The 21,603-nt window shown below is 36.6% G+C and overlaps 1 protein-coding gene across 1 annotated transcript; it reads right to left on the bottom strand.

Moving 5' to 3' along the window:
• Window positions 1–191: 191 nt before the first annotated feature.
• Window positions 192–20,194, bottom strand: cfap77 (cilia and flagella associated protein 77). Its single transcript, XM_058774719.1, has 8 exons — window positions 20,169–20,194; window positions 20,021–20,063; window positions 19,771–19,851; window positions 8,681–8,780; window positions 7,157–7,385; window positions 3,157–3,262; window positions 2,961–3,062; window positions 192–414 (listed from the first exon to the last, which is right to left on the bottom strand). The coding sequence occupies exons 3-8, from the start codon at window positions 19,831–19,833 to the stop codon at window positions 292–294; spliced, it is 723 nt and encodes a 240-aa protein (XP_058630702.1). The 5' UTR covers window positions 19,834–19,851; window positions 20,021–20,063; window positions 20,169–20,194; the 3' UTR covers window positions 192–291.
• Between the last annotated feature and the right edge of the window lie 1,409 nt (window positions 20,195–21,603).

The following is a 21,603-nucleotide window of genomic DNA, read 5'->3' as shown; positions in this document are numbered from 1 at the left end:
TAAACCAAGGATTTTAAACTTGCACAGACCCAAAGACCCCCACTCCAACCCTTAGATATCCCAGGGACCAATATAAAATGATAGATTTTCATTGATAACACTTAGGTTTTTATTAGATTTAAATTCAAATTGTCAGAAATGTTATATTATATTATAGTTGTGTAGACAAAATAATAATAAAAAACAAACAAACAGAAGAACAAATTACATCACATTTGTTTATTGAGAGATTAATACTTGAAGATGAAGCCTGATTCACAGAGGTGCCGAGATGTAATAATTTTAGCTCTGTTAATCCACCATGTAAGTGCCTTGACCCAGAATCCCTCTCCTGCTTGCAGACTCTGAGTGGTGGGCGCTCATGGCTTTCTTCCGGGCTTCAGGATCTCGAAAGGTGTCCAGTGCTGGTCCCACCTACAGAATACAAAACAGAGTGTCCCATAAATCTTACACTGACTTTCAGCAGACTGGGATGCTGTCTGGGTAAGAAGAAATATAAGTGTACATTTGGTTATTATATATAATTAAAAAAAAAAAAAAAAAAAAATATATATATATATATTGAAGAAATGAAATATAATATGTGGGGGAAAAGAGTGTGCAATCTTACTGGATCTGATAAATTGTCCTAGAATAGGAAAACAGATATAGGCTTATTGCAGTTCAACACCAAAAACAAAAAGATATGAATGACAGAGGAAAGTAACATGGATGGCACTGTTGGAACATGGAAGACTTTATGTTTTGATACACAAAAGTGCAGTCAGAATAGTCGAACATTAAAAAACATAACCCTGTAAAAGGCAGCAGAGACGCTTTGCCCATGTTTTACTTCTGTAACATCTAAGCTGGTACATAAAAATGTATACTGACAGCTATTAAATAATAGAACTTGTTGGCACAGCACATTTATAATTTGAACAATGGCTCAAAACAGGCAGATATGTAAGAAAAATATGTATGAAAATTTCTATTTTATATGTTTACCATGTTTATGGCATGATTCTGAACAGCAAAAACACGTTGAAACTTTACCGGTGTGTCACATCATGTTTTAAATATATTTATTTGTTTATCTTTTTTCCTTTTTCTATTCTAAAAAATCTGTTGCCTCCCACAAACACTTTTGACACCTCCAAACCTTTTTGAATTAATAGGAGGAACACACGTCTCAAGAATGGTGGAATGAAAGAGATGTAAGGGAAGGTGACAATACAAACAAACAAACAACAGGAATGAAGAAAATGAGTGTAGAATGAAGAAGAGAGTCAAGGATGCAAATGTCGAACCTGGTGCTATCAGGACAGCTACTTGACAGGCTGTAATGAGCAGAGGTAAATCTTTTATAAGGTTAACGCTCCTCTCTCTCTCCATCAGCTGTCATACAAGAGAGAATTTAGCACAGGCGTGCAACCAAAATAACACTCTCCCTCCCTCATTAGAGCCGACTGAGGGTGGACGACAGGACAGGCAGCCACGGGTGTGTGTGTGTGTGTGTGTGTGTGGTTGGGGAGGGGGTTGTAATTTGCAGAGGAAAAATAGGATGGTGGAGGAGTGCATGGAAAGAGTTAAAAGGAAAAAAAAATAGCAGTATGGGATATTATTGTGTGTGTGAGAGAGCTTATATGCACCGTACAACAATAATATTCATGTTTAACCATGTGCACGTGTCATGCAAATAAATATATCTCCATGTTGTTGTGGTTATGCTTTTTTATGTTCCTATATTTGTGTGATACGAAAAAAAAAGGTGAGGTACCCACTGGATCCTAAAATGAAATATTTAGGAGCGAAATTATTTTTTATATATATATATATATATATATAATTTTGCTAAAATCTTAAATTCTCAAAGCTTTTAAATTGATCTTTTTACAACAGTCACTTCTGTGTAATATGATGGCTTAAATACTGTATACATTTGTTCCTATTTGATGTTTTACAACAAATATCATTCTCAATAACCAATAATACAACAAAATTAATTTGGATGTTTTATGAATATATTTATATTTCAATACATTGTCAAATTAACGTCAATAAAAAGTGTCATGAATCTAAAGTTAAAGTTACCTCCAGTTAATTTCAGATCTGACCCAATGTAGCCATTTCGTGAATCGTTTTGTCTGAATTATTAAAATGAAATCATTTTTCATGAATCAGACACAAAGGGTTGTGGTCTCACTGTGTTTGTTGTTGTGTGCACACTAGAACAAGATGATGTCACATATGGACAAAACTTCAACTGGGTTTTAAATCATTTTTAAAATGATTTTGCATTTGCAAAAATGTTTACTCATGGTCCAGAGCCCTGTGTAAATAAATACTGTGGCTAGTACATATGTATTGTGGTGTTCCGTCAGTGCTTGTAAAGGTGTGTTTGGATGTGTGTAAGGGCCATCATTAGCTCAGCAGGAGTCTGATTCCTTCATAATTGGAAGCATTGGGGATTGTCAATAGAGAGTTTTCATGCTCCGCTGACAGGTAGAGCTGTCAGGCTGGTAGTCTGCTTGTCAACGCAAAAGACCAATAAAAACAAAGCACTTTTGATTTACTTGGTGCTTTTGCATTAAGGCTAGCAGAGGGACCAAAACTGAAGGGGTTAGTGTACATGTGAACAATCGTAAGGGCTTGAGGCATATATTGTTACTTTCAGCGTAGATTTTTCAGCAAGGCATCCACATACTTCATGCTGTCACAACACACGCACACTCTCTCTCTCCCTCTCTCTCTCTCATATGCACGCGCACACACACACACACATACAGATACAGTGCACTGATCCTATCTATCCTTCCAGTGGGAGTCAACTAAACCACTGAATGAAAAAAAAAATATATAAAACAAAATGCATATAGTTGCCACAAATATAATTATGTAGACTAATTAGGTGTGGAAGAAAAATTAGCATGGAGACTACAGATTGAAAATGAAATCGTAGGCACTAGGGGAATTTTCACCTGCTGGAAACGAGGCATTTTCCACATGGATGGGGCCTCAGGCAAGGGGCGACTCTTGCGGAGCATGGTTGTTCGTGTATCCTGTATACGTCCAAGCTGAGCCTGTGAAAGATTCAATAGACACTTACAGCTTAATCACTTTTCTCATAGAAGCGGAGGTTAATACTAAAGTCATTCTGTGATATCTTCAACAGACCTTCTTATGCCGATGGGCCTGCAGGATTTTGTCCTTGGCCTGCTGCTCTTCCAGCCATTTTTGAGCATACTTATACTCCATCAGCTCTGAGATTGGGGTGGATGGTCTAAAATTGAACAAAACAGTTTTCTCAGGTAGCCCACCTTGTTTTGGTAGATAAAATAATATTTTTTTCTTTTCCATATAGGCCTAATGGAAGTCAGTGGTAACCAAAACTGTTCGGTTTCCAACATTCTTTAAAAGTTATTTTGTGTTGTACAGAAGAAAGTAAGTCATGCAGGTTTGGAACGACACTAGGGTGAGTAAAACATCACAAAATTGTTAACTTTTGGGTGAATTATGCCTTTAATGTTTAATACAATATTTTCAAATTCAGATTTCTGCAAGCGGATATTTCTTTTAAGTCATGTTCAGTGCTTGGCATTGACAGTCGCATTTAATAACGGGTGTGACTCTCAAACGTTCACACATTACATGCAGTAGGCTATTCGAGTCGCTACTGCATGAACGAATAATCGATGTGACGCTCCTTTTTTGTTGTTGCGCTAGCCGTGAATATCATGTGTAACCGTAATGACAGTGATAAAACGGTGTATCAAAGAGATGGGGATGTTCATAACACTGGCATCGTAGTTGACGCGAAACGAGTAGCCTACTATCGAGGCCGAGTTCATCTGTCAAATCTTAATTATCTGAGTCGGTACGGACCACAAAACTGACGAGATTAGCGTGGATGGAAGACGGTGACTCAATCTAAAACCTTCAGATGGCATACATCTCCGTCTCTGTAAGTTCGTGAAAACAAACACGAAAACACAACAACACATTATACTGTTCCATTCACACAGCAGCGGTTGGCCGAAAATGGTTTGTGAGTCCAGAACGTGTTTAAGTTCGGCTACAGAATAGCCTTCGGTTGTCACTCTCGTAAAGAAACATTAGGCTATCTTTCTAATACAGGACTGACCAGTGGGCCAGTTACTCCAAAAATGTAATTTATTACTCATTACTAGTTACTCATTTCAAAAGTAATAGCTAATAATAGGCTACATTACTTATTACTTTCTGGCTTAGTTACACTACTAGTTACGTTACGTTACTTTTCTTTCACCCACAGTTGTAGTAATTGCATATCTTCGCCATAAAATTCTTCTAAAATTTTTACTAACAATATATTTCTGCCTCATCATTGCATCAAAATTCACATTGGATCGCAGTCAGAAGTTATTACAAACACTCAATGGTGATTGATAATAACGTTTAAGTAAATGTGTTGTATTATTCTTATTAATTGTGTAGTTTGAAGCTAATTGTTGCTAATAATATCTGTTACCCATATACAATTCTTTTTCATGATGTATTTTATCAAAAGAAATCACAAAAGTTCATAAGAAAATAAGTTTTCTAAAAAGTTTTTAATTCTAGTAATACAATTTATATCGGGATCAGAGGGACGTGGGTGGGCAAGCCATGTAATGCCAGAATAAGATAATGCCAAAACTTACACATCAGTGTTCAGATCATTTTTTCTCCTGACAAAATGAATGTAATGGCAATACTTTTCCATATTCCAAGCTTGCCTGCTGCACTGGTGACTTCATGTGCCTGTGCAAGTTATGAAAATTCAGAAAATAAATCTAGGAATTACTGGATTGTTGGATTTCAAATCAGTAGGGGTTGAGGCATCAAAATTAACTACGTAACGAGCTGTTTTATGGATGGTAACTGTAATATTATTACTGAAATCTTATTAGAAATTAGTTACACTACTAGTTACTGCAAAAAGTAATATTATTACTGTAACTAGTGTAATATTATTACTGAAATCTTATTAGAAATTAGTTACACTACTAGTTTCTGAAAAAAGTAATATTACTGTAACTAGTTACTAATAACTAGTTACTGTTTTTATGGATGGTAACTGTAATATTATTACTGAAACCTTATTAGAAATTAGTTACACTACTAGTCTCTGCAAAAAGTAATATTATTACTAGTAACTAGTTACTGCCCAACACTGGGACTGATAACCATATTCTGCTGCTGTTTATATAATAACGTTCAGTATAGTAGGCCAGTGATATATCAAACTGATAATCACCAGTATGTACCCTATGCCGTTATGCATATTCTATCTGGGCGTTGTGATCAATGGCTCAACATCCTAATGAGTTTAAATAGGCAGCAAAGGGAGCCTCCCAATCCAATCATCTTAACACTGGATGAGGTTCTGGGTAGTGCAATGGAATGCCGAGCACTTCCCTTTCACTGGCATTTGATCTTGGACCGCCAGGTGTAAAGTTGTGAAAACAAAACATTCTTATATCTCAAATAGATATCTCCAGATCTCTTGTGTTCATGTGTGTGCTGTATTTATTGTGTGTGTGTATGGGGTTGGTGACATTTTGTGCAAGGATCCTAGCACACCCTCATTAGAGCTGACCGTGGCATTGGCAAACAGCATTTGATGGATATAGTGCAGGGCCAAACAAGTCCCTGTGGACCCCTGATCTTACCTCTCATTGCTTCAGACCTCCTTCCTCCTGACTGGCTCTTGAAACACACTCTCACCTAGCACTTCTCACACTGGATGTATCAACATCAAGTGTGTGTGTGTGTGTGTGTGTGTCTGTGTGCGCGAAAGAGAGAAAGTCTGGACACAAAGCTGTGTTTTCAGTTAAATAATTCAGCTCCATTTCAACAGTATCAAGGCCCAAGAGGACGAGAACAAAAAAGAAAGCAGGTGGAAGGCAGAAGGAAGGAGTGAAGGGAGCTTGTGGCGCTGCGGACCGCTGTAATAATCTTACCTGTGCTCTCAGCAGAGTGCTCGTGTCATATCTCAGTGGGCACAGAGCTCAAAGATGAGTGCTCTCTCTCTTCCTTCTGCCGCTTTCTCTCTGATTCTTATAGATACACAATTCTGTACCTCTATCACTTTCCTGCTCTTGCCATTTGCCTCATCCATAAAAACAAAACACCCAAATCACTTGCAAATCAGCAAATACAAAATGCAAGATCAATAATTTATTGTACTACTAAATGAGCATTTGCTGAACAAGAAATCTGTGGTTGCCTCAATTAATTTATTGGCTGAATGACACATTTTGCATGTAGTAAATGAACAAATGCAAAATGACAAAAAGTAGTCTGAATTAAGACGATAGGTGAGAGAACCAAAAAATCTGTATGCATCAATTTGCGTAACAATTCCTTTTTTACAGTACAGAACTGATTACTGGCTCATGAATATTAATTACAGAAATAATATTCACCCAGAAGTCCTATATCATTTGCTGAAAGGCTGGTAAATAGGTGCTGGCCATATTAGGATTTATTAAATCTAATACTGATACAACCAATTGACGGATGCTTCTTCAGATGCTTATTTACATGGCTGGCAAGTGGCTATAATTTGCAGCCAAGCAAAACAAAATTCTTAAAATATAATGATTATTTTCAAAATAATTCCCCCAAAATTTGTATTGTTAATTTAAGAAATGTTATTGTTAAATATATAAAATATAACGGTATATAATCCCTGCAGTGCCACTGAATACGTTTATGAAAACTTTTATTGACATTTTCTTTTAGACAAAGCTTTGTGGCAGACTATAAAATTCTTCCTGTGCAGTGCCAAGTGTTTTTGAATTTTTTGATTCACCGCCTATATCTGACGTGAGGGTGTGTATATGTGGGTGGGAGATGTAAACAGATAGTGGGAAAGAGACAAAGCCGAGGCAGAGTTGGGGTATCATTAAAATGCATATCAGTATGTAGAGATTTACAAATGGTTTCTTCCTCTTTATAAAAATGTATTAGGGAGTTTTTAAATAATGTAGTAACAGCCTTATTAATAGGAATATTAGTATTCATACTTTCTTTGAAAATGTAAATTATTGTTTTCACTAAAAATAATGATTTGCTTCCTTCTGATTCCTCTCAGCAAGCTTTGATTGAGATTAGACTGAGACTATAATGGTGAACACACCTATACACTCACCTGTTAGTAATTCCAAACGAAGTATCTGCTGGTATGCGAGCTGGGGCAGACCTGCGAAACCCCTCTCTGGTCAACGGCTGGCGCCGAATGTCGTGGGTGGCGCGGTACTGGTGCAGCTCTTTAGCAGTAACCAAGCCTGACTTGACCCCTTCTCGGTTAAGGGCCATAAAATCCCTCTCAGCCTCCCTGTTTCTGGTAGACACAGTGTGAGTGTGCCAGCTGGAGATAGCTAAAAAAAAAAAAAGGAATCACAGCAGAAATATACTATGACATCAAGGAAGACTTAATTCAGCACACAAAATTCCTTTGATGAGAAGGATTACAAGGCGCTGCAAGTTTTTCTAATCAGTATTTTCGTCATGTTTTTCCTTAAAAATATCAAAAGAAGATCAATTTACTTGAGAAGCAAAACTGCAGAATATACAAAGACTTGCTTTCAGATGATATATCTGAAACTGAATGCAATTAAATGTATGCGTAAAACAAGAAAAACAATTTGCCAACAGTTAGAAAACTTAATTCAGGAAATATTCTCTGAAATCATACATCATTTTGCTTTTAAAGTATATTTATCTTGTTAAAAGGTTATTTTCACTTAAAAATACTATTTTTCCTGCAATGTGGCAGCTTTGGACACTGAGGATGCAATACACACTGGTTTTATAGGTTTAAATAAGTCATCCTTTTTTGTACTAAAAGACTTCAGGAGACTTCTTAGACAAATAACACTCTATAAACAAATATCACTATACTGTTAAAAGTTAAATTAACTTAAAAGTACTTCAATTGGTAACAAAAAATTTAATTTTTTCAAATAAATGACATATACTTCTACCTTGTTCTGAACGCTTAAGTTAGAAATATTAGCAGTACTCAAACTATTAGATACAGCCACAGACAGATCAGCAGTTCGAGGCAGAGAAAACGCAAAACTGTTCAATGGTTTTGGTGACTGGCAGCTCTCCTTTATGACACCGGCTAAATAAAAGCAGGCATGGGCATGGGCTCCTGTATGGCCCTGGCTGACATGTTCAGAACCAAGTAGAGATCAGTTTTGGGTGTTTTCTGCAATAATAGTTACATAAGGATTTGTGATGAGTAAGCTTAGATAAGCATGGCAGGGTAGCCTCAGCCTAGAACTGCATCATAGGTTATGGGACTGTATAAGGGCTTGACACTTGCAGTCACTGCCTGTCGTCCGTTGGAAGTGCATAATTAAAGTGTGAGACGGGGAGCCAGTGCAGAAGCCAGGCACAGTTTAGTATGCTAACAGGAGCGTACTGACAGCACAGCCTAAGCGCCTGAGGGGACACTTACTCAAGAAAACGCACTGTGACATCATTCTGTGACAAGAGTTGAGGGGGAACGGGAGTAGTGTCTCATAAACAAAAGGCTTTGAGTTAGTGTAGACGGAGCTTTATAATGACTGAATCATAATGATGAGGTTTCGAATGTAAAGCCAACAGTGGTACAGTTTCAAAGGCAAATACAGTGTCAGTTTTACAAAATTGTTTTGCCACTTACCCTCTGGCACTCCTCCATCCTGAACTGTGGTTGCTGTCCCAAAAACAAAGTCAGGCCCCGGATAGGACAAACCTCTTGACTTGGTCTTTCCAAGAGCTGGCTATAGAGAAAACATAACAATGAGATTATAAGGACACTATTTCATGAAATATTTGTATTTATTACATTTTTAAAATACATTTAAATAAGAAAAATCTTTCCCCAGGCTTTACCTCATGAACAGTAAAAATATGTTCAAGTTTTCCCCACTTGTGCAATATGAAAAAAAAAAAAAAATCAATCAATCTATCTATCATGCAGATGTAGACAGACTTAAAATTCTAAATTTAAATTTAAATTTCATTTTTTTATTTTAAGTACATTTGAATAATTGTTTGTTACTAAATATGTATATATTTCTAAATAATAATTATTTTAGTAATTGTTTTTATCTAAATATTTATCTAATTTTCTCTCCAAAGGCCGTTTTATGTCTATTTTCTGACAGAACAATAGCTCTTGTTTTTCAAGACCTTTTTTTCTGAACCTGTAAACTGTCAATCAAACTGTCAATCATCCTCAATTACATCACCACAATAAAGGCGCTGTTAAACTGAAGCATTTAACGGCGCAAGACAATGCATGCATCACAATGTCAAAGTTTTATGGACCTCTAGAGTGGCGGCTGATTTCTTGATTGACAGGCAGTTTTCCGACCTACACCTTCAAACCCTGGCACACAAAAGCATCTGATTGTGTCTATTAATAAAATCATAATTATGCACAAACTTATTACCATAAAAAATGTCGCAAAAAAGGCCCACATGACTGTGGTGTCTGGCAGCACAGTAAACGAATTCCTATTGAACGTTGATGTGAGTGATCTTGATGGCTGATTTCTTCAGTCAGGACTCAGTCTGTATCACTAGCACAATGTAGTCCAGTCAGTTCATGTAGAGTATGATTTATGTCTCCAGAGTCATAACTGTAAGATGATTGACAGCTAAAGAGTTGAAAAAGGCAACACTTATCCTACCATGTGTGTAGGGGGGTTGTTGTGGATGGGGGTATTTACCCCCTATCATCATCTACTCAGAGAGAAGCTCTCATGGGGCAAAAGAAAAGCCCACTATTTTTCTCTGAGCTCTGTTAAACAGCTCAAAGCCTTGTTTTAAGAGCAGCTTAGCTGCGAAAAGGTGGAAAATTGAGAATCAAACCACGGCAAAGGTGACAACCGGATGTATCAAAAGTGATCTGTGGAATATGGTGCCTGAGCACTCCAGAAGCACAGATCTTTGATGTTTGATGGAACATGAGGGAGGTGTGCTCATGTGTCAGTCACAGAGTCACATTCATGTTGGCGGTTCTCCTCACGCTGCCGTATGCGATTTTTGGAGGGAGAAAAGAATCAACGCAGTGAGTCTGTCGTCATCTCTGGAGATCTCTGTGTGTTTGCTGTGCTCTAAAGACTTAATTCTTGGTTAAAAACCCTCAATCCTTCATTATTCTGAGCTTCGAATAGTCTACATTGAAAAATGGATTTGAAAGATATTTGTCACTGGACCCCCACCAATCATGCTGGGCAAGTAAAGCCCTCCAAAAACCAAGCTCGGCTGCCAAACTTGGCCCATTTTTTATGACGAATTCCTAAGCACGGCCAAATTGAGATAATCTAAATCTTTCTTGGCCTTTTTAACTCGCAGACACTCAACCTCTAGTTAACATGTCTGCTGAAACATATCAAACGCTTCTTAAAAGCGCCAATCTTTTGAGCAAGTGCCACCAGGCTTCTCGGCCAGCCCTTTAATCCCCTTCGCAATTTTAATCTGCAGATTGTTTTGAGGAGATCACTTAGAGATGCCTGACGGAACGTGTTGACCGCTGGCGTAAAACGGCTAATCAGACCCCTCAAAACATTATTGGGCCTTTCATTCGCTATAAAAGGGCTGAAAGAGAAGAGGACAACAGAAAAGGCAAGTCGGGCGAAGGATTATGTTAAGCAAAAGCTCCTTTTATATTGTCATTTACTGGTGATCTGTCTCTATATTGTGTTTTCATTAACCAGGCATGGACCTGCTGAATGAGCCAGAGGCCGGCATGAGAATAGGGCCGCTTCAGGAGAGGCTACACGAGGGTCAGCGGGAGCAGATTATTCGCACAGGCTAAAAGAGACAGAGAACAGGGGGACATAATCATCTCTTACTAAGGAGACCCCTTCAGTCTATTCAGGTCCCCGTGCTTTAATTTCACCATCCTTTTGTGTTCTCTTGCTCATGTGTGCTTTTAGGATTTCGCTTGAGCTACTGAGATTAGCTTAGCACTGACCCTGTGAGTCCATCACTGCACTTTTCAGTCCCGTCACCGGTCCTGTTTGAACACTTGCACAAGTTTTTTTTGTTTTTTTTTCTCAGATGTTGCGAATACCATGTGGTATTTGTCTTTTTTTCCCCTTGATCTCACCCAGACATCGTTCCCGTCAGCCTTGCTACTAGGTTTACACACATTTTGGAGAGGAAGCTTCTGGATAAGACTGGTCTGCTCCTCCTGTCCAAGACCTAGTAGGTTTATTCGGTCCCTGTGGAACCGGTTTAATCTTATCAGGCAGTGGCATGGAGAACTGTGAGCCAGGCCTGATCATCTCATCTCATCAGTGCTGACAGACAGCTTTGCCATGAGTTTCTCCGTCAGACTTACAAATAAATGTGCCCATGATGATGATTAGAGGATAATGGCAGTAATGCTCACCGAACTGTCTCCACTAATTATTATCCCGCTCTTCCAACTCGGTTCAGCGCCATCTGGTGCCTGATTACAGGACAGCAGGCACATTGGCTTAAAATTAATCTCTTCATCTCAACTAAGCTAAATGGAGGGAATGAATGGCGGAGAGAAAGTGGAAGTAGGGAAGCACAAAAAAGAATCTGTATCTTTGTCACAGTGTGATCTGATACAATTCATGGAGAGAGAATTCAAATATGTACACTGTTATAAAGAAGCAGAAGAGGAAAACATGCTCCATACTCATAATTTCGACCTCACAGCTGTATGCACTAGAAGGCAATCCAGAAAAAGCCAACATGTTTAAGTCAGCTAAAAAAATAAATTTATTAATAAGGATTAAGTCAAAAATGCTGAGGGGAGAGAAAGTGGAATCATAACCCTAACTTTCTCATCAGATCACAGCTTTTCTCTTCTCTAGCTAAATCTGTCAACTCTAAATTAATATCAGACCACTTCTAAAATCCCCAGAATGTCAATGCGCGCATATGTGCAATACAAACATACACGCACATTCATCTCATCTCCTCTATAGTCTGGCTGGTTATTAAGATGCTAACTCTCTTTATGTGTGGCAAATCCTGAAGCTTTGGGTATAATTGATGAGGCATTTCCATAAAGAGGGTCAGCTAATTGGGAGCATGTGTCTGGGCAAGCTTGCGCTACCCTTCTTCAATACAGATGAGTGTTATCCTACTGCTTAAGATGTATGTATGCTTAAGTATGTATGTGTGGGTGTCTTTAATAAAAAAACGGTCCCACAATTTGGATCACAAGCTGCGTTTAAACCAAGTTAATAAGCGGTACAGAAAGTAGACATGTTCAAGGGTGCAAAAATGCACCATAGTTCAAAAGTTAGCCATCAGAAATTTTTTTTTTTTTTTTTTTTTTTTTAAAGAAATTAATACCTTTATTCAGCATGGATGCATTCAATTAATCGAAAAGACATTAATAATGTTAAAAAGATTTCTATATCAAATAAATGCTGTTCTTTTCAGCTTTCTATTCATTAAAGAATCCTGTAAGAAACGTATCACGGTTTCCACAAAAAATTTAAGCAGCTGTTCTCAACATGAAATGTTTCTTGAGCACCAGATCTACCTACTGAAAATTCAGCTTTACCATGACAGAAATAAAATACTATTATAATTTTTATTTTAAATTGTAACGACATTTCACAGCTTATAGTGGCCCCTCAGACTACATAAATAGTTAGCACTACAACTGAACACGGACAACAATGATATATGTGTTTTCATTCTCTTAATCCATAAATGAACGCATACGGCCCTTGTTATGACAGACTACATACGCCAAAGGTCTCTTTACTTATCTCATTTACATGTATCTATTATGCAAGCAGTTTACAGTTATGTATTGGGTTCATGCTTATGTATCTGTCTCTCTGTGCTTGTGTCTACAGCAGTTCCAGCTGGATCCCATTAATAATAAGGCCCTGTGTTGCTACAGAGACTGTGTGGAAGCTAAAGCACCTTGCAGAAGTGATAGCGAGGCACTGTATGCGTGGGCCTAACTGTAGATGCCTATGTACAACTGAGGTGGGTGAAGGTCAAGGTCGGGGCCAGTTCTTTTGCAATTCAAATAAATTCCAGAATCCAATTAAAGTCACCAGGCAACTGTATGAAATTTTAGCTTAATGTGCCAACTTTCAAACTCTGATATTGCTTTTTAAAGCACCCAGAGCCTTCAAAAGATAGCTTTTTTATTTTCACATACTTAAGTTAAATTCAGGCAAAAACAGCTTTAGGCCAGACCACAATAAATTTGTGCTGCAGGCAAGTATCGGCTACAGTACAGATTTGCTTAAGAATGAACCGCAGATTGCCGTGTGTCTAACATTAGCTACACAGGCTGAATGAAGCGAATGGTAATGAGTGGGAAGAGGGGACTGTGAATGGGGCCCGGCCAGCCTGCTGCACAGCAGGGCTCTCTCAGACACCAGAGAACAACAAAAGCCCCAAATCTGCTCCCCTGATCTCTAATTTACTGGTCATCAGGGAATACAGGCATGAAAACAGGATTTATTGGCCATGCCTCATCAAAAAGGAATTAACAAGAGGAGAGGAAAGGAGAGGAGAGGCCTTTTTGTACTTCTCTCACTATCAACTTTTTGGTCAGAAACAGAGAAAACTCCCTTTAAGATGCAGACTAATTCATCTCCTTTTCACATTACTAAGATATATGTCCCCTTTCCCCACGGGACAGCCATACATCAGCCCTGCGTAAGCAGAGAAAACTTTGGCGATGATGAACTGCTGCGCAGGCCGACAAGAGACGCTCAGCACTGCAGTTGGCCTATTTCTTAATGAATATGAGCCTTTCACAGGTCTCCCTTTACATTGCAAGCGAGCAAAGACAGACTCCGCTGATTGAAGAAGGTTGAACATTCGAACCTACAGCTCTCAAAACTAGACGCGCGATAGGGAAGAAATAGAGCAACATCAGGCAACGCCACAAGAACAAAAGCTTAAATCCTCACAGATGACTCTGTCATTGTTCCAGCGCATTGCCAAAACCTGTAGCTATGACTGCTCACAATGAAAAAGAATGAGAAATCCTTGATCTCATGGGACTATGGGAACATGCACGCAGTTCATTATCATAGTCATTTAAATACAGTAATCCTATTTTCTGCATCAGTCAAAAGGGGCATATCAAATAACCCTAGAGAACATTAGAAAGAAAGGAGGGGCGAGAGCAAGCAAAGGTCTAACGGAGGCATCTTATCCCACCAGGGATGGACAGGATGATTGGATGAGTGTGAAAAGAGAGAAAGGCCATGGGGAGCGAAGGAAAAGCAGAAACATTGAGGATTGTGCAGGTTCATTTCATTCTTTCTTCTGCTCCAATGGAAGACTTGATGAAGTTGAAATGAAGCAGAATTAGATGAAAGATATGCCGGAAGTACTTAGAGATTCAAGACTTGCGCTGGGTTTCACAAAGAGGGTTAACTACAAGAAGGCAGAGAAAAAAATGTGATCGGCACCAAACAAATCTCAGTACCGCACTCTCATAAAAATAAAAGTAGGCCTACTTTGTTGCAATCTGCGGTTCTAAGAAGAACCCCTAACATCCATAGAAACTTTCAACTGCACAAAAAGTTCTTTGTAGTGGAAAAACTAATAAAAATTATTCACTGAAAGTTCTCCTATGGCATCATTGTGAAAACACCCTTTTGGAACCTTTACAGTTTGATGCTATTAACATGCACAATTCCTTTATTCAAACATTCAGAAGAAATAATTTGTTGGCTACAAAAACATATTAATTGGAACATTGAATCCCATGGAGACACTATAATCTTTTTCACAGTTGTTATTGTTTTTGTTGTTGTTTTTTTGATAGAATTAATGAAAAAAACATTCAAGTTTAATACAACCCGAATTCCGGAAATGGGATGTTTTTTTTTATTTGAATAAAATGAAAACTAAAAGACTATCAAATCACAAGCCAATATTTTATTGACAATAGAACATAGAGAACATAACAAATGTTTAAATGGAGAAATTTTACACTTTTATCCACTAAATGAGCTCGTTTCAAATTTGATGTCTGCTACAGGTCTCAAAAAAGTTGGCACAGGGGCAACAAAGGACTGAAAAAGCAAGAAATTTTGAAAAGAATCAGCTGGGAGAACATCTAGTAACTAATTAAGTTAATTGACATCAGGTCTGTAACACGATTAGCTCTAAAAGGGATGTCTATGGAAGCAGAATAATGACAATAGTTTTTGAAACATAAAGCATACTGAATTCCACAAATCGAAAAAAAAGATGCATTGCAATTAACAGTGCTTGCATTTTAATGCCTTGTATTTCCAGGGCTTGCATTTTTAGGTCCTGAAATTTAACATAGTTGTTTATTTAAGCTGTGAATATTTCAATTCAAAACACATTTTCATAATGAAAAATTCAATAATTCATATTCACCTTCCAGAATTCACTTCCAAAATACTCAGTTTGTTTAAAAATACGATGTATAATATTTGACAGGCAAATTTCGGTCATTTTATTTCACTTTCCAAATTCGCTGCCACAAATTCAGTGGTTAAAATTCTGCAGAAAATTCAGGAATAGCAGTAGAGCACCGATGCCTGATCTCCAGCTGCTGTCAGCCGCTCACCAGCAGTTGTTTTCCCTTACCACTGATCTATAGAGTCGACAGTGCTACAAAGATTTCAATACCACGATTAGTTTTAACAGTAAGCAACCACTTTATATTGACATAAAAAATGAGTTCAAAACCACCTAGGTGTATTGTTGCTGCAAATGAAAACCGGAGAAAGCATTGACGCGCTATCGCACCCAAGGGGCCGTCTGACAATTCCACCGACTGGGTTAAACCGTCCAATGTATTTAAATTAAAATTACTTTTAACATTTAAAATAACACACTGTCAAATTGTAAAGTTTGTATTGCTCATAGTGATTTACTACAGATGAGATTTTGACAATACCTCCCTTTATATATATATGTACAGTACACAATTATTTACTTATAAAAGGTCCCTGGAAAGGTTTTTTTTCATGTTCCAACGGTTGTAGTACGTTGCTAGATACAAAACTGACTTACTACAGGTTAGATTTTGCCAATATCTCCCTTACGGTATGTACAGTACACAAATATATATTTTTTAAACTACAGTAATTCACCAAAAGGGTTTTTCATGTTCCACAGGTTGTAGTAAGTTGTGAAATTTTGCCAGTATCTCCCTTACTGTATGTACAATTCACAATTGACCTATCGGTAAGCCCCGCCCCCCTTAGTTACTGTTGCTCACTTCTTACAATGACAGCTACAGTGTGAAAACCATGTCCCACAATGTTTTTGCACAATTTTGGACACAAAAGGCCACCAAATGGGAATTAAATATTTAATGGAGGGATTTATAAAATATTTAAAAATAAATACGGTGGGTAACTCGAAGGAGGGTTTACGTTAGTTAGTTTTAGCCAGAGATACCTTGCTAAAGCACAAGATAACATTAACGTTCTGCTTGAGCATATGAAAATTGTAACTTAATGAGTGTATGACAACCAGAAAATGAACGTGTTTGTCTTCATTTATTTAAAAAAAAAAAACACTGTGAGAATTATAGTAATTTCTTAAGAATAATTATATACTGTATGTACAGTGAGGAAGATGTTGGCAAAATTTCAACTGTAGTAAGTCAGTCTGGTCACTAGTAACATTTTGGTGAATTACTGTAATTTTTTTCTTAAAAAATATTTGTGTAGTGTGCATACTTAGAGAAATTATTGTCTAAGGCGAGTTATTGGCAATATATATTTAGTCAGTTTGAGTAAATTATTCATTTACTGTAAACATTAATTTGAATAAATTATTGGAATTTAATAATTAAATTTAAATAATTTAATAAATTATTACTTCGTTTTGTACTGTGAGGTAAATTTGCAGACGGTCCCTAAAGCAGCCTAGGCGAATAGCAAACCTAAAACTATACCGCTTGGTTTTCTATGGGAGAAAAAATGGTTTGGTAAAATTTGTTGGTTGTGGGCTCATATTCTGGGCTCATCTGCTTAAATGTACATAATATACAGTAATAAATTTTATTAATTAGATGCTGAATTTAATAATTTATTATCACTGAGGCAACAAACCACGTTAAGTGTTTTCTTTATGGGAAATGTTTAACGTGCGCATTCCTTAACTTGCGTTCATATCTGTTTACATCATCAGTAAGATCTGAGTTTGGTCTTTTAATAGGCTTGTTGGAGATGAGCAAAATCTGCGCAGAACCGATCACCGCGAGATGCATGCCTGATTTCCTGATGCCAATCTGATTTCATGTGATTGTGTATTTAAATTATGCTTGAATATTCCCAAACACTATGACACTATGCGATCTCCGTGTGAGATATGTGATTGTTGTCATATTTCTATAAAAATCTAAAATACATGTTTATATTAAAGTAGAAATGGATGATAAATATGCCTTTCGTATTAAATAGCAAGCACTTTGGATGTCTTGTTCATCATATTTATATTTATATAAAAGCAACAGAACTGAAATTATATCACATTTATTAGCAGCACAGCACATGAGTGAGAATAACGCGATATCTGCCTTTGATCTCGTTGGTATCTGTTCTACTTCTAGAGGGCAGAACTGTCCGTCTTGACTGCGCTTATTTCACTCCTCCTCTCACTGCAGCCACCTACATTTTAGGCGAGGCGCATCTCAAACAAGTCTAATAGCTGTTATTGTGTTAGTGCACTACTGAGCCGTGTAATGTGTTTTCTTTAACTGATTTCTGAGGGAAACAGCGTGAAACCTTGCGCGTTCGTTCATATTCTACATCTGCTTAACTGTCGATATAGTTCGCATAATCATCAATAAAGTGTATTCTGAGATCTGAGGTCTTATATCACTGTATTAGTGCACTGAGGTGCTTTACGCGTCTAGAAACTAAACAACCGAAAGCAATATATGTCTTCCTCAGATGTAATGTTAGTTCTGTACTTCAGCATTGGGTAAAAGAGCATTATAATCTCCTTTGTGTTAGAGAAAGCTGCTTGCATGTAGGCTATGGGAAACAGCGAAGATGTTGAATTAAACATACACACAATCAGCGTTTCCACATGTTTATACTGGCACCCATAATCAAAACTTCTACGCTTGCTCCATTTCTGTAAATCAGTTTTTGTAAATGAATGACTTGATCCACATATGGCCTTCATCAACAGCCACTTGCGCCACCTGCTGGTGAGCGGCTGACAGCAGCTGGAGATCATGCATCGGTGCTCTACTGCTATTCCTGCGGTTCCCGGATGTGCACCGCTGAATTTTCTGCCGAATTTTAACCACTGAATTTGTGGCAGCGAATTTGGAAAGTGAAATAAAGTCACTGAAATTTGCCTGTCAAATATTATACATCGTATTTTTAAACAGATTGAATATTTTGGAATTGAATTCTGGAAGGTGAATATGAATTGTTGAATTTTTAATTATGAAAATGTGTGTGAAATATTTTGAATTGAAATATTCACAGCTTAAATAAACAGCTGTGTTAAATTTCAGGACCTAAAAATGCAAGCCCTGGAAGTACAAGGCATTAAAATGCAAGCACTGTTAATTGCAATGCATCTTTTTTTCAATTTGTGGAATTCAGTATGCTTTATGTTTCAAAAACTATCGTCATTATTGTCATTATTCTGCTTCCATAGATGTCTTAGAGAGACAGATGCTGCGTCCCAATTCGCATACTATCTGTCCTAAATAGTATTCGAAAATAGAATTAGTATGTCCCAAATCATAGTATGTTTAAAAAAGTATGCCAAAGATTCCCGGATGGTCTACTACTTCCGGTTAGAATTCGAAGTGCAGATCGATGCACACTCAATTAGCAAAATAATCTGCCAATGGGGTAAGCAAAGTAATCTTATTTCAAACAGAAACCAAGACAATAATTTTTTACTTATCTAGAAAATCCTGCTTGATTTTAAGAATTTCTAGATATTTTGGCTGGAAACAAGACAAAAAATCTAAGAAAAGCATTTTTTGCAGTGTGAAATGAGCTTATTTTGTGCATAAAATTGCAAAATATCTCAGTTTAAACATTTGTTATGTTATCTATATTCTATTGTGAATAAAATATTAGCTCATGTCATGTGATTTGAAAGTCTATTAGTTTTCCTTTTATTCAAATTTAAAAAACGTCCTGCCACATTTCAGTAATTTGGGTTGTATTCAATACACATACTTAACAAAAAGGCGAGAATTCACAGACCATTAACAGTGTTCTGAGGATAACTTAATGTGTTTACAATAAAAGTATGGACTTTTAAAAATAAACGGACTAAACCAGGGTGGGTTGCTAATTCTGGGTGTGTATCTTTAAAAAATAAATAAATAAATAAATAAAACTCTTGTTTTACGCTTCAGCTTTTTAATACTAGTGTTACGTGACTTGAACGATGTGTGTGACATAAAGCAGACATGCGACATGTGTCGTCCTGCTGTGGTATTCCAGGAGCAGTGCTGAGAAACGCTGGACTAGATCACACAAGCATCAGTCACGGTCAGATTTATTCAGAGACTAACTCTGCCATCTAGTGCTCATCTTAGTTATGACGTTATTTTGTTGTGCTTTTCCAAACAAAAAGGTGAAAATTTCACCATTTGTTTGTGAAACACAGCAGGAGTTTATACATAAAAGCAAATGATTTGTTTGTTTATTATATATGCGAGAATAAAGCATTCATACATGGTGCTATGCAGATAAATACGTTTACAAAGTTAACTTTCCTAGTAGGCTACTAGTCAAAGCCATCATTAATATCGGTCCTGACCTTAATTAATAAAGGACGATGCAGCATGGACTCTCTCACCACACCAACGCGAGGACTTTCCATTTCTAACTCCTTGAGTCCCTAGTGTAAAATAAAAGTATTATACATGATTAAACGATATGATGATTTGAAAAAGTCAAAATAACAATTACTACATGTCAATTACACATTGTCGAAAACAATATCGTCGAATCAACTATGAAATTTTTTGGCATATTTTAGAGTTATTTTTTGAAAGAGGATTTCCAACCTGTAGGGCGAGATGACAGCTTGAAAAGCACGGTCTCCGGGTGCTTTTTGTGGATAAACAAATCTTGGTGAATCTTAATGTGGTAACTGCAGTTCAAAAGCACTGAAATACACAATATATTTAAGTGATTTCACAGGCCGTGCCAAACCTTGTTTCTGGTTGTCTTGCGTTGTCATGGAGATGGGACGCTTCCGTAAGCACGAGTATTGCGATGTTATTATTGAAGCGTATGATTCTTTTTAAATTTATTCATTTAATACTTAAAGTTATAGTGAGATATACTGTATTTTAAAAGTAAAAAAAAAATAATAATAATAATCATATTCAACATTTAAAAGTCACCTGTTCGGTGTTGACTGGTCATGATCGTCACTCCAGCACGATAGAGGGAAGCATTGTACAACAGATGCAAAGACTGAGAGACGAGATGCAACAGAAGAGAAAGAGCACATAGAATAAACTAAAATATGAATATTCTGTTTTAATTGTTACTTGTTAACAGTGTACAAAATGTACCTATTGTCCCAGCCTCAGTGACTCATGTGTTTTACCCAGTTTTACCATCCACAGATTTATTCCAAAACTATATAGAGTAATGTCGTATAATAATAATAATAATAATAATAATAATAATAAAATAATATATATAAAATAAAATAAAATAAAATAAAAAATGCCAGGATAAAAAGTGCCATATAAGTGGCATATAACATAATATAACAAAAGCTTTAGAATTGTTATTGTTTTTATTAGCCTAAACTGGTGATGAGACAGCAGCAACTGTAGGAGCTTCCTGGACAAGCCAAGAGAGAAGTTTGTGCTCTTATATTAGAAAGGGTTTCCAAATATATTTTAAGATCATTGTTACAAAAGGTAATATATATGGTTTCTTTTGAATTATTTTTGACTTCTGAATATAAAGCTTTGCTAAGATAAATAACAGATTAATAATGTAAATCTGTTCATCAAAAATATGGATTTTGAAAACAAAGTAAAATATAATTTTCGTTTTTTTTATTGTTCTGTTTCAAATAAACCAAATAGTAACTTTAGGCCTATATTGGCTGATATGTATATGAATGTGGGCTATGGCCACTTTATTTTTACTTAAATAAAGACTATATATCTGTTACTCTGGATAACGAAGGCACATTATTTCACCCATATTTTGACATATTATTTTTTATTTTTTTTCAAAAGTTAAATAATGTATATAAAACCACTTGTGTAAATTTCATTTGATTTTCAAGTTTTCAATTCAATTAAAATAGCTTATTGATGGGTATTGGGTTATTGAATTAATAAGTTAATAGCACACATTATAGCCATTTGTAATTAGATCAAAGAGTAGCTAAACTTAAGCTATTCTGTTTGTTTATTTTTTATTTATTTTTTTTCTAATAGCTAGATGTAGTTTACTTATAACCTGCATTGTGAATACAAAACTAGTTAGTGTTTTGTATTTACAAGGTAGTTTCCCAACCACATTACTGGAGTCGCCCCAACACTGCATGTTTTCCATGTCTCCATAATCAAACACATCTGATTCAGATCATCGGCTCATTAGTCGAGACTCCAAAAGC

This window comes from Onychostoma macrolepis, chromosome 05 (genome assembly GCF_012432095.1).
Source record: "Onychostoma macrolepis isolate SWU-2019 chromosome 05, ASM1243209v1, whole genome shotgun sequence".
Taxonomy (NCBI): domain Eukaryota; kingdom Metazoa; phylum Chordata; class Actinopteri; order Cypriniformes; family Cyprinidae; genus Onychostoma; species Onychostoma macrolepis.
The sequence above is the reverse complement of the archived record's forward strand: the minus strand, read 5'-3'. Positions and strand labels throughout refer to the sequence as shown.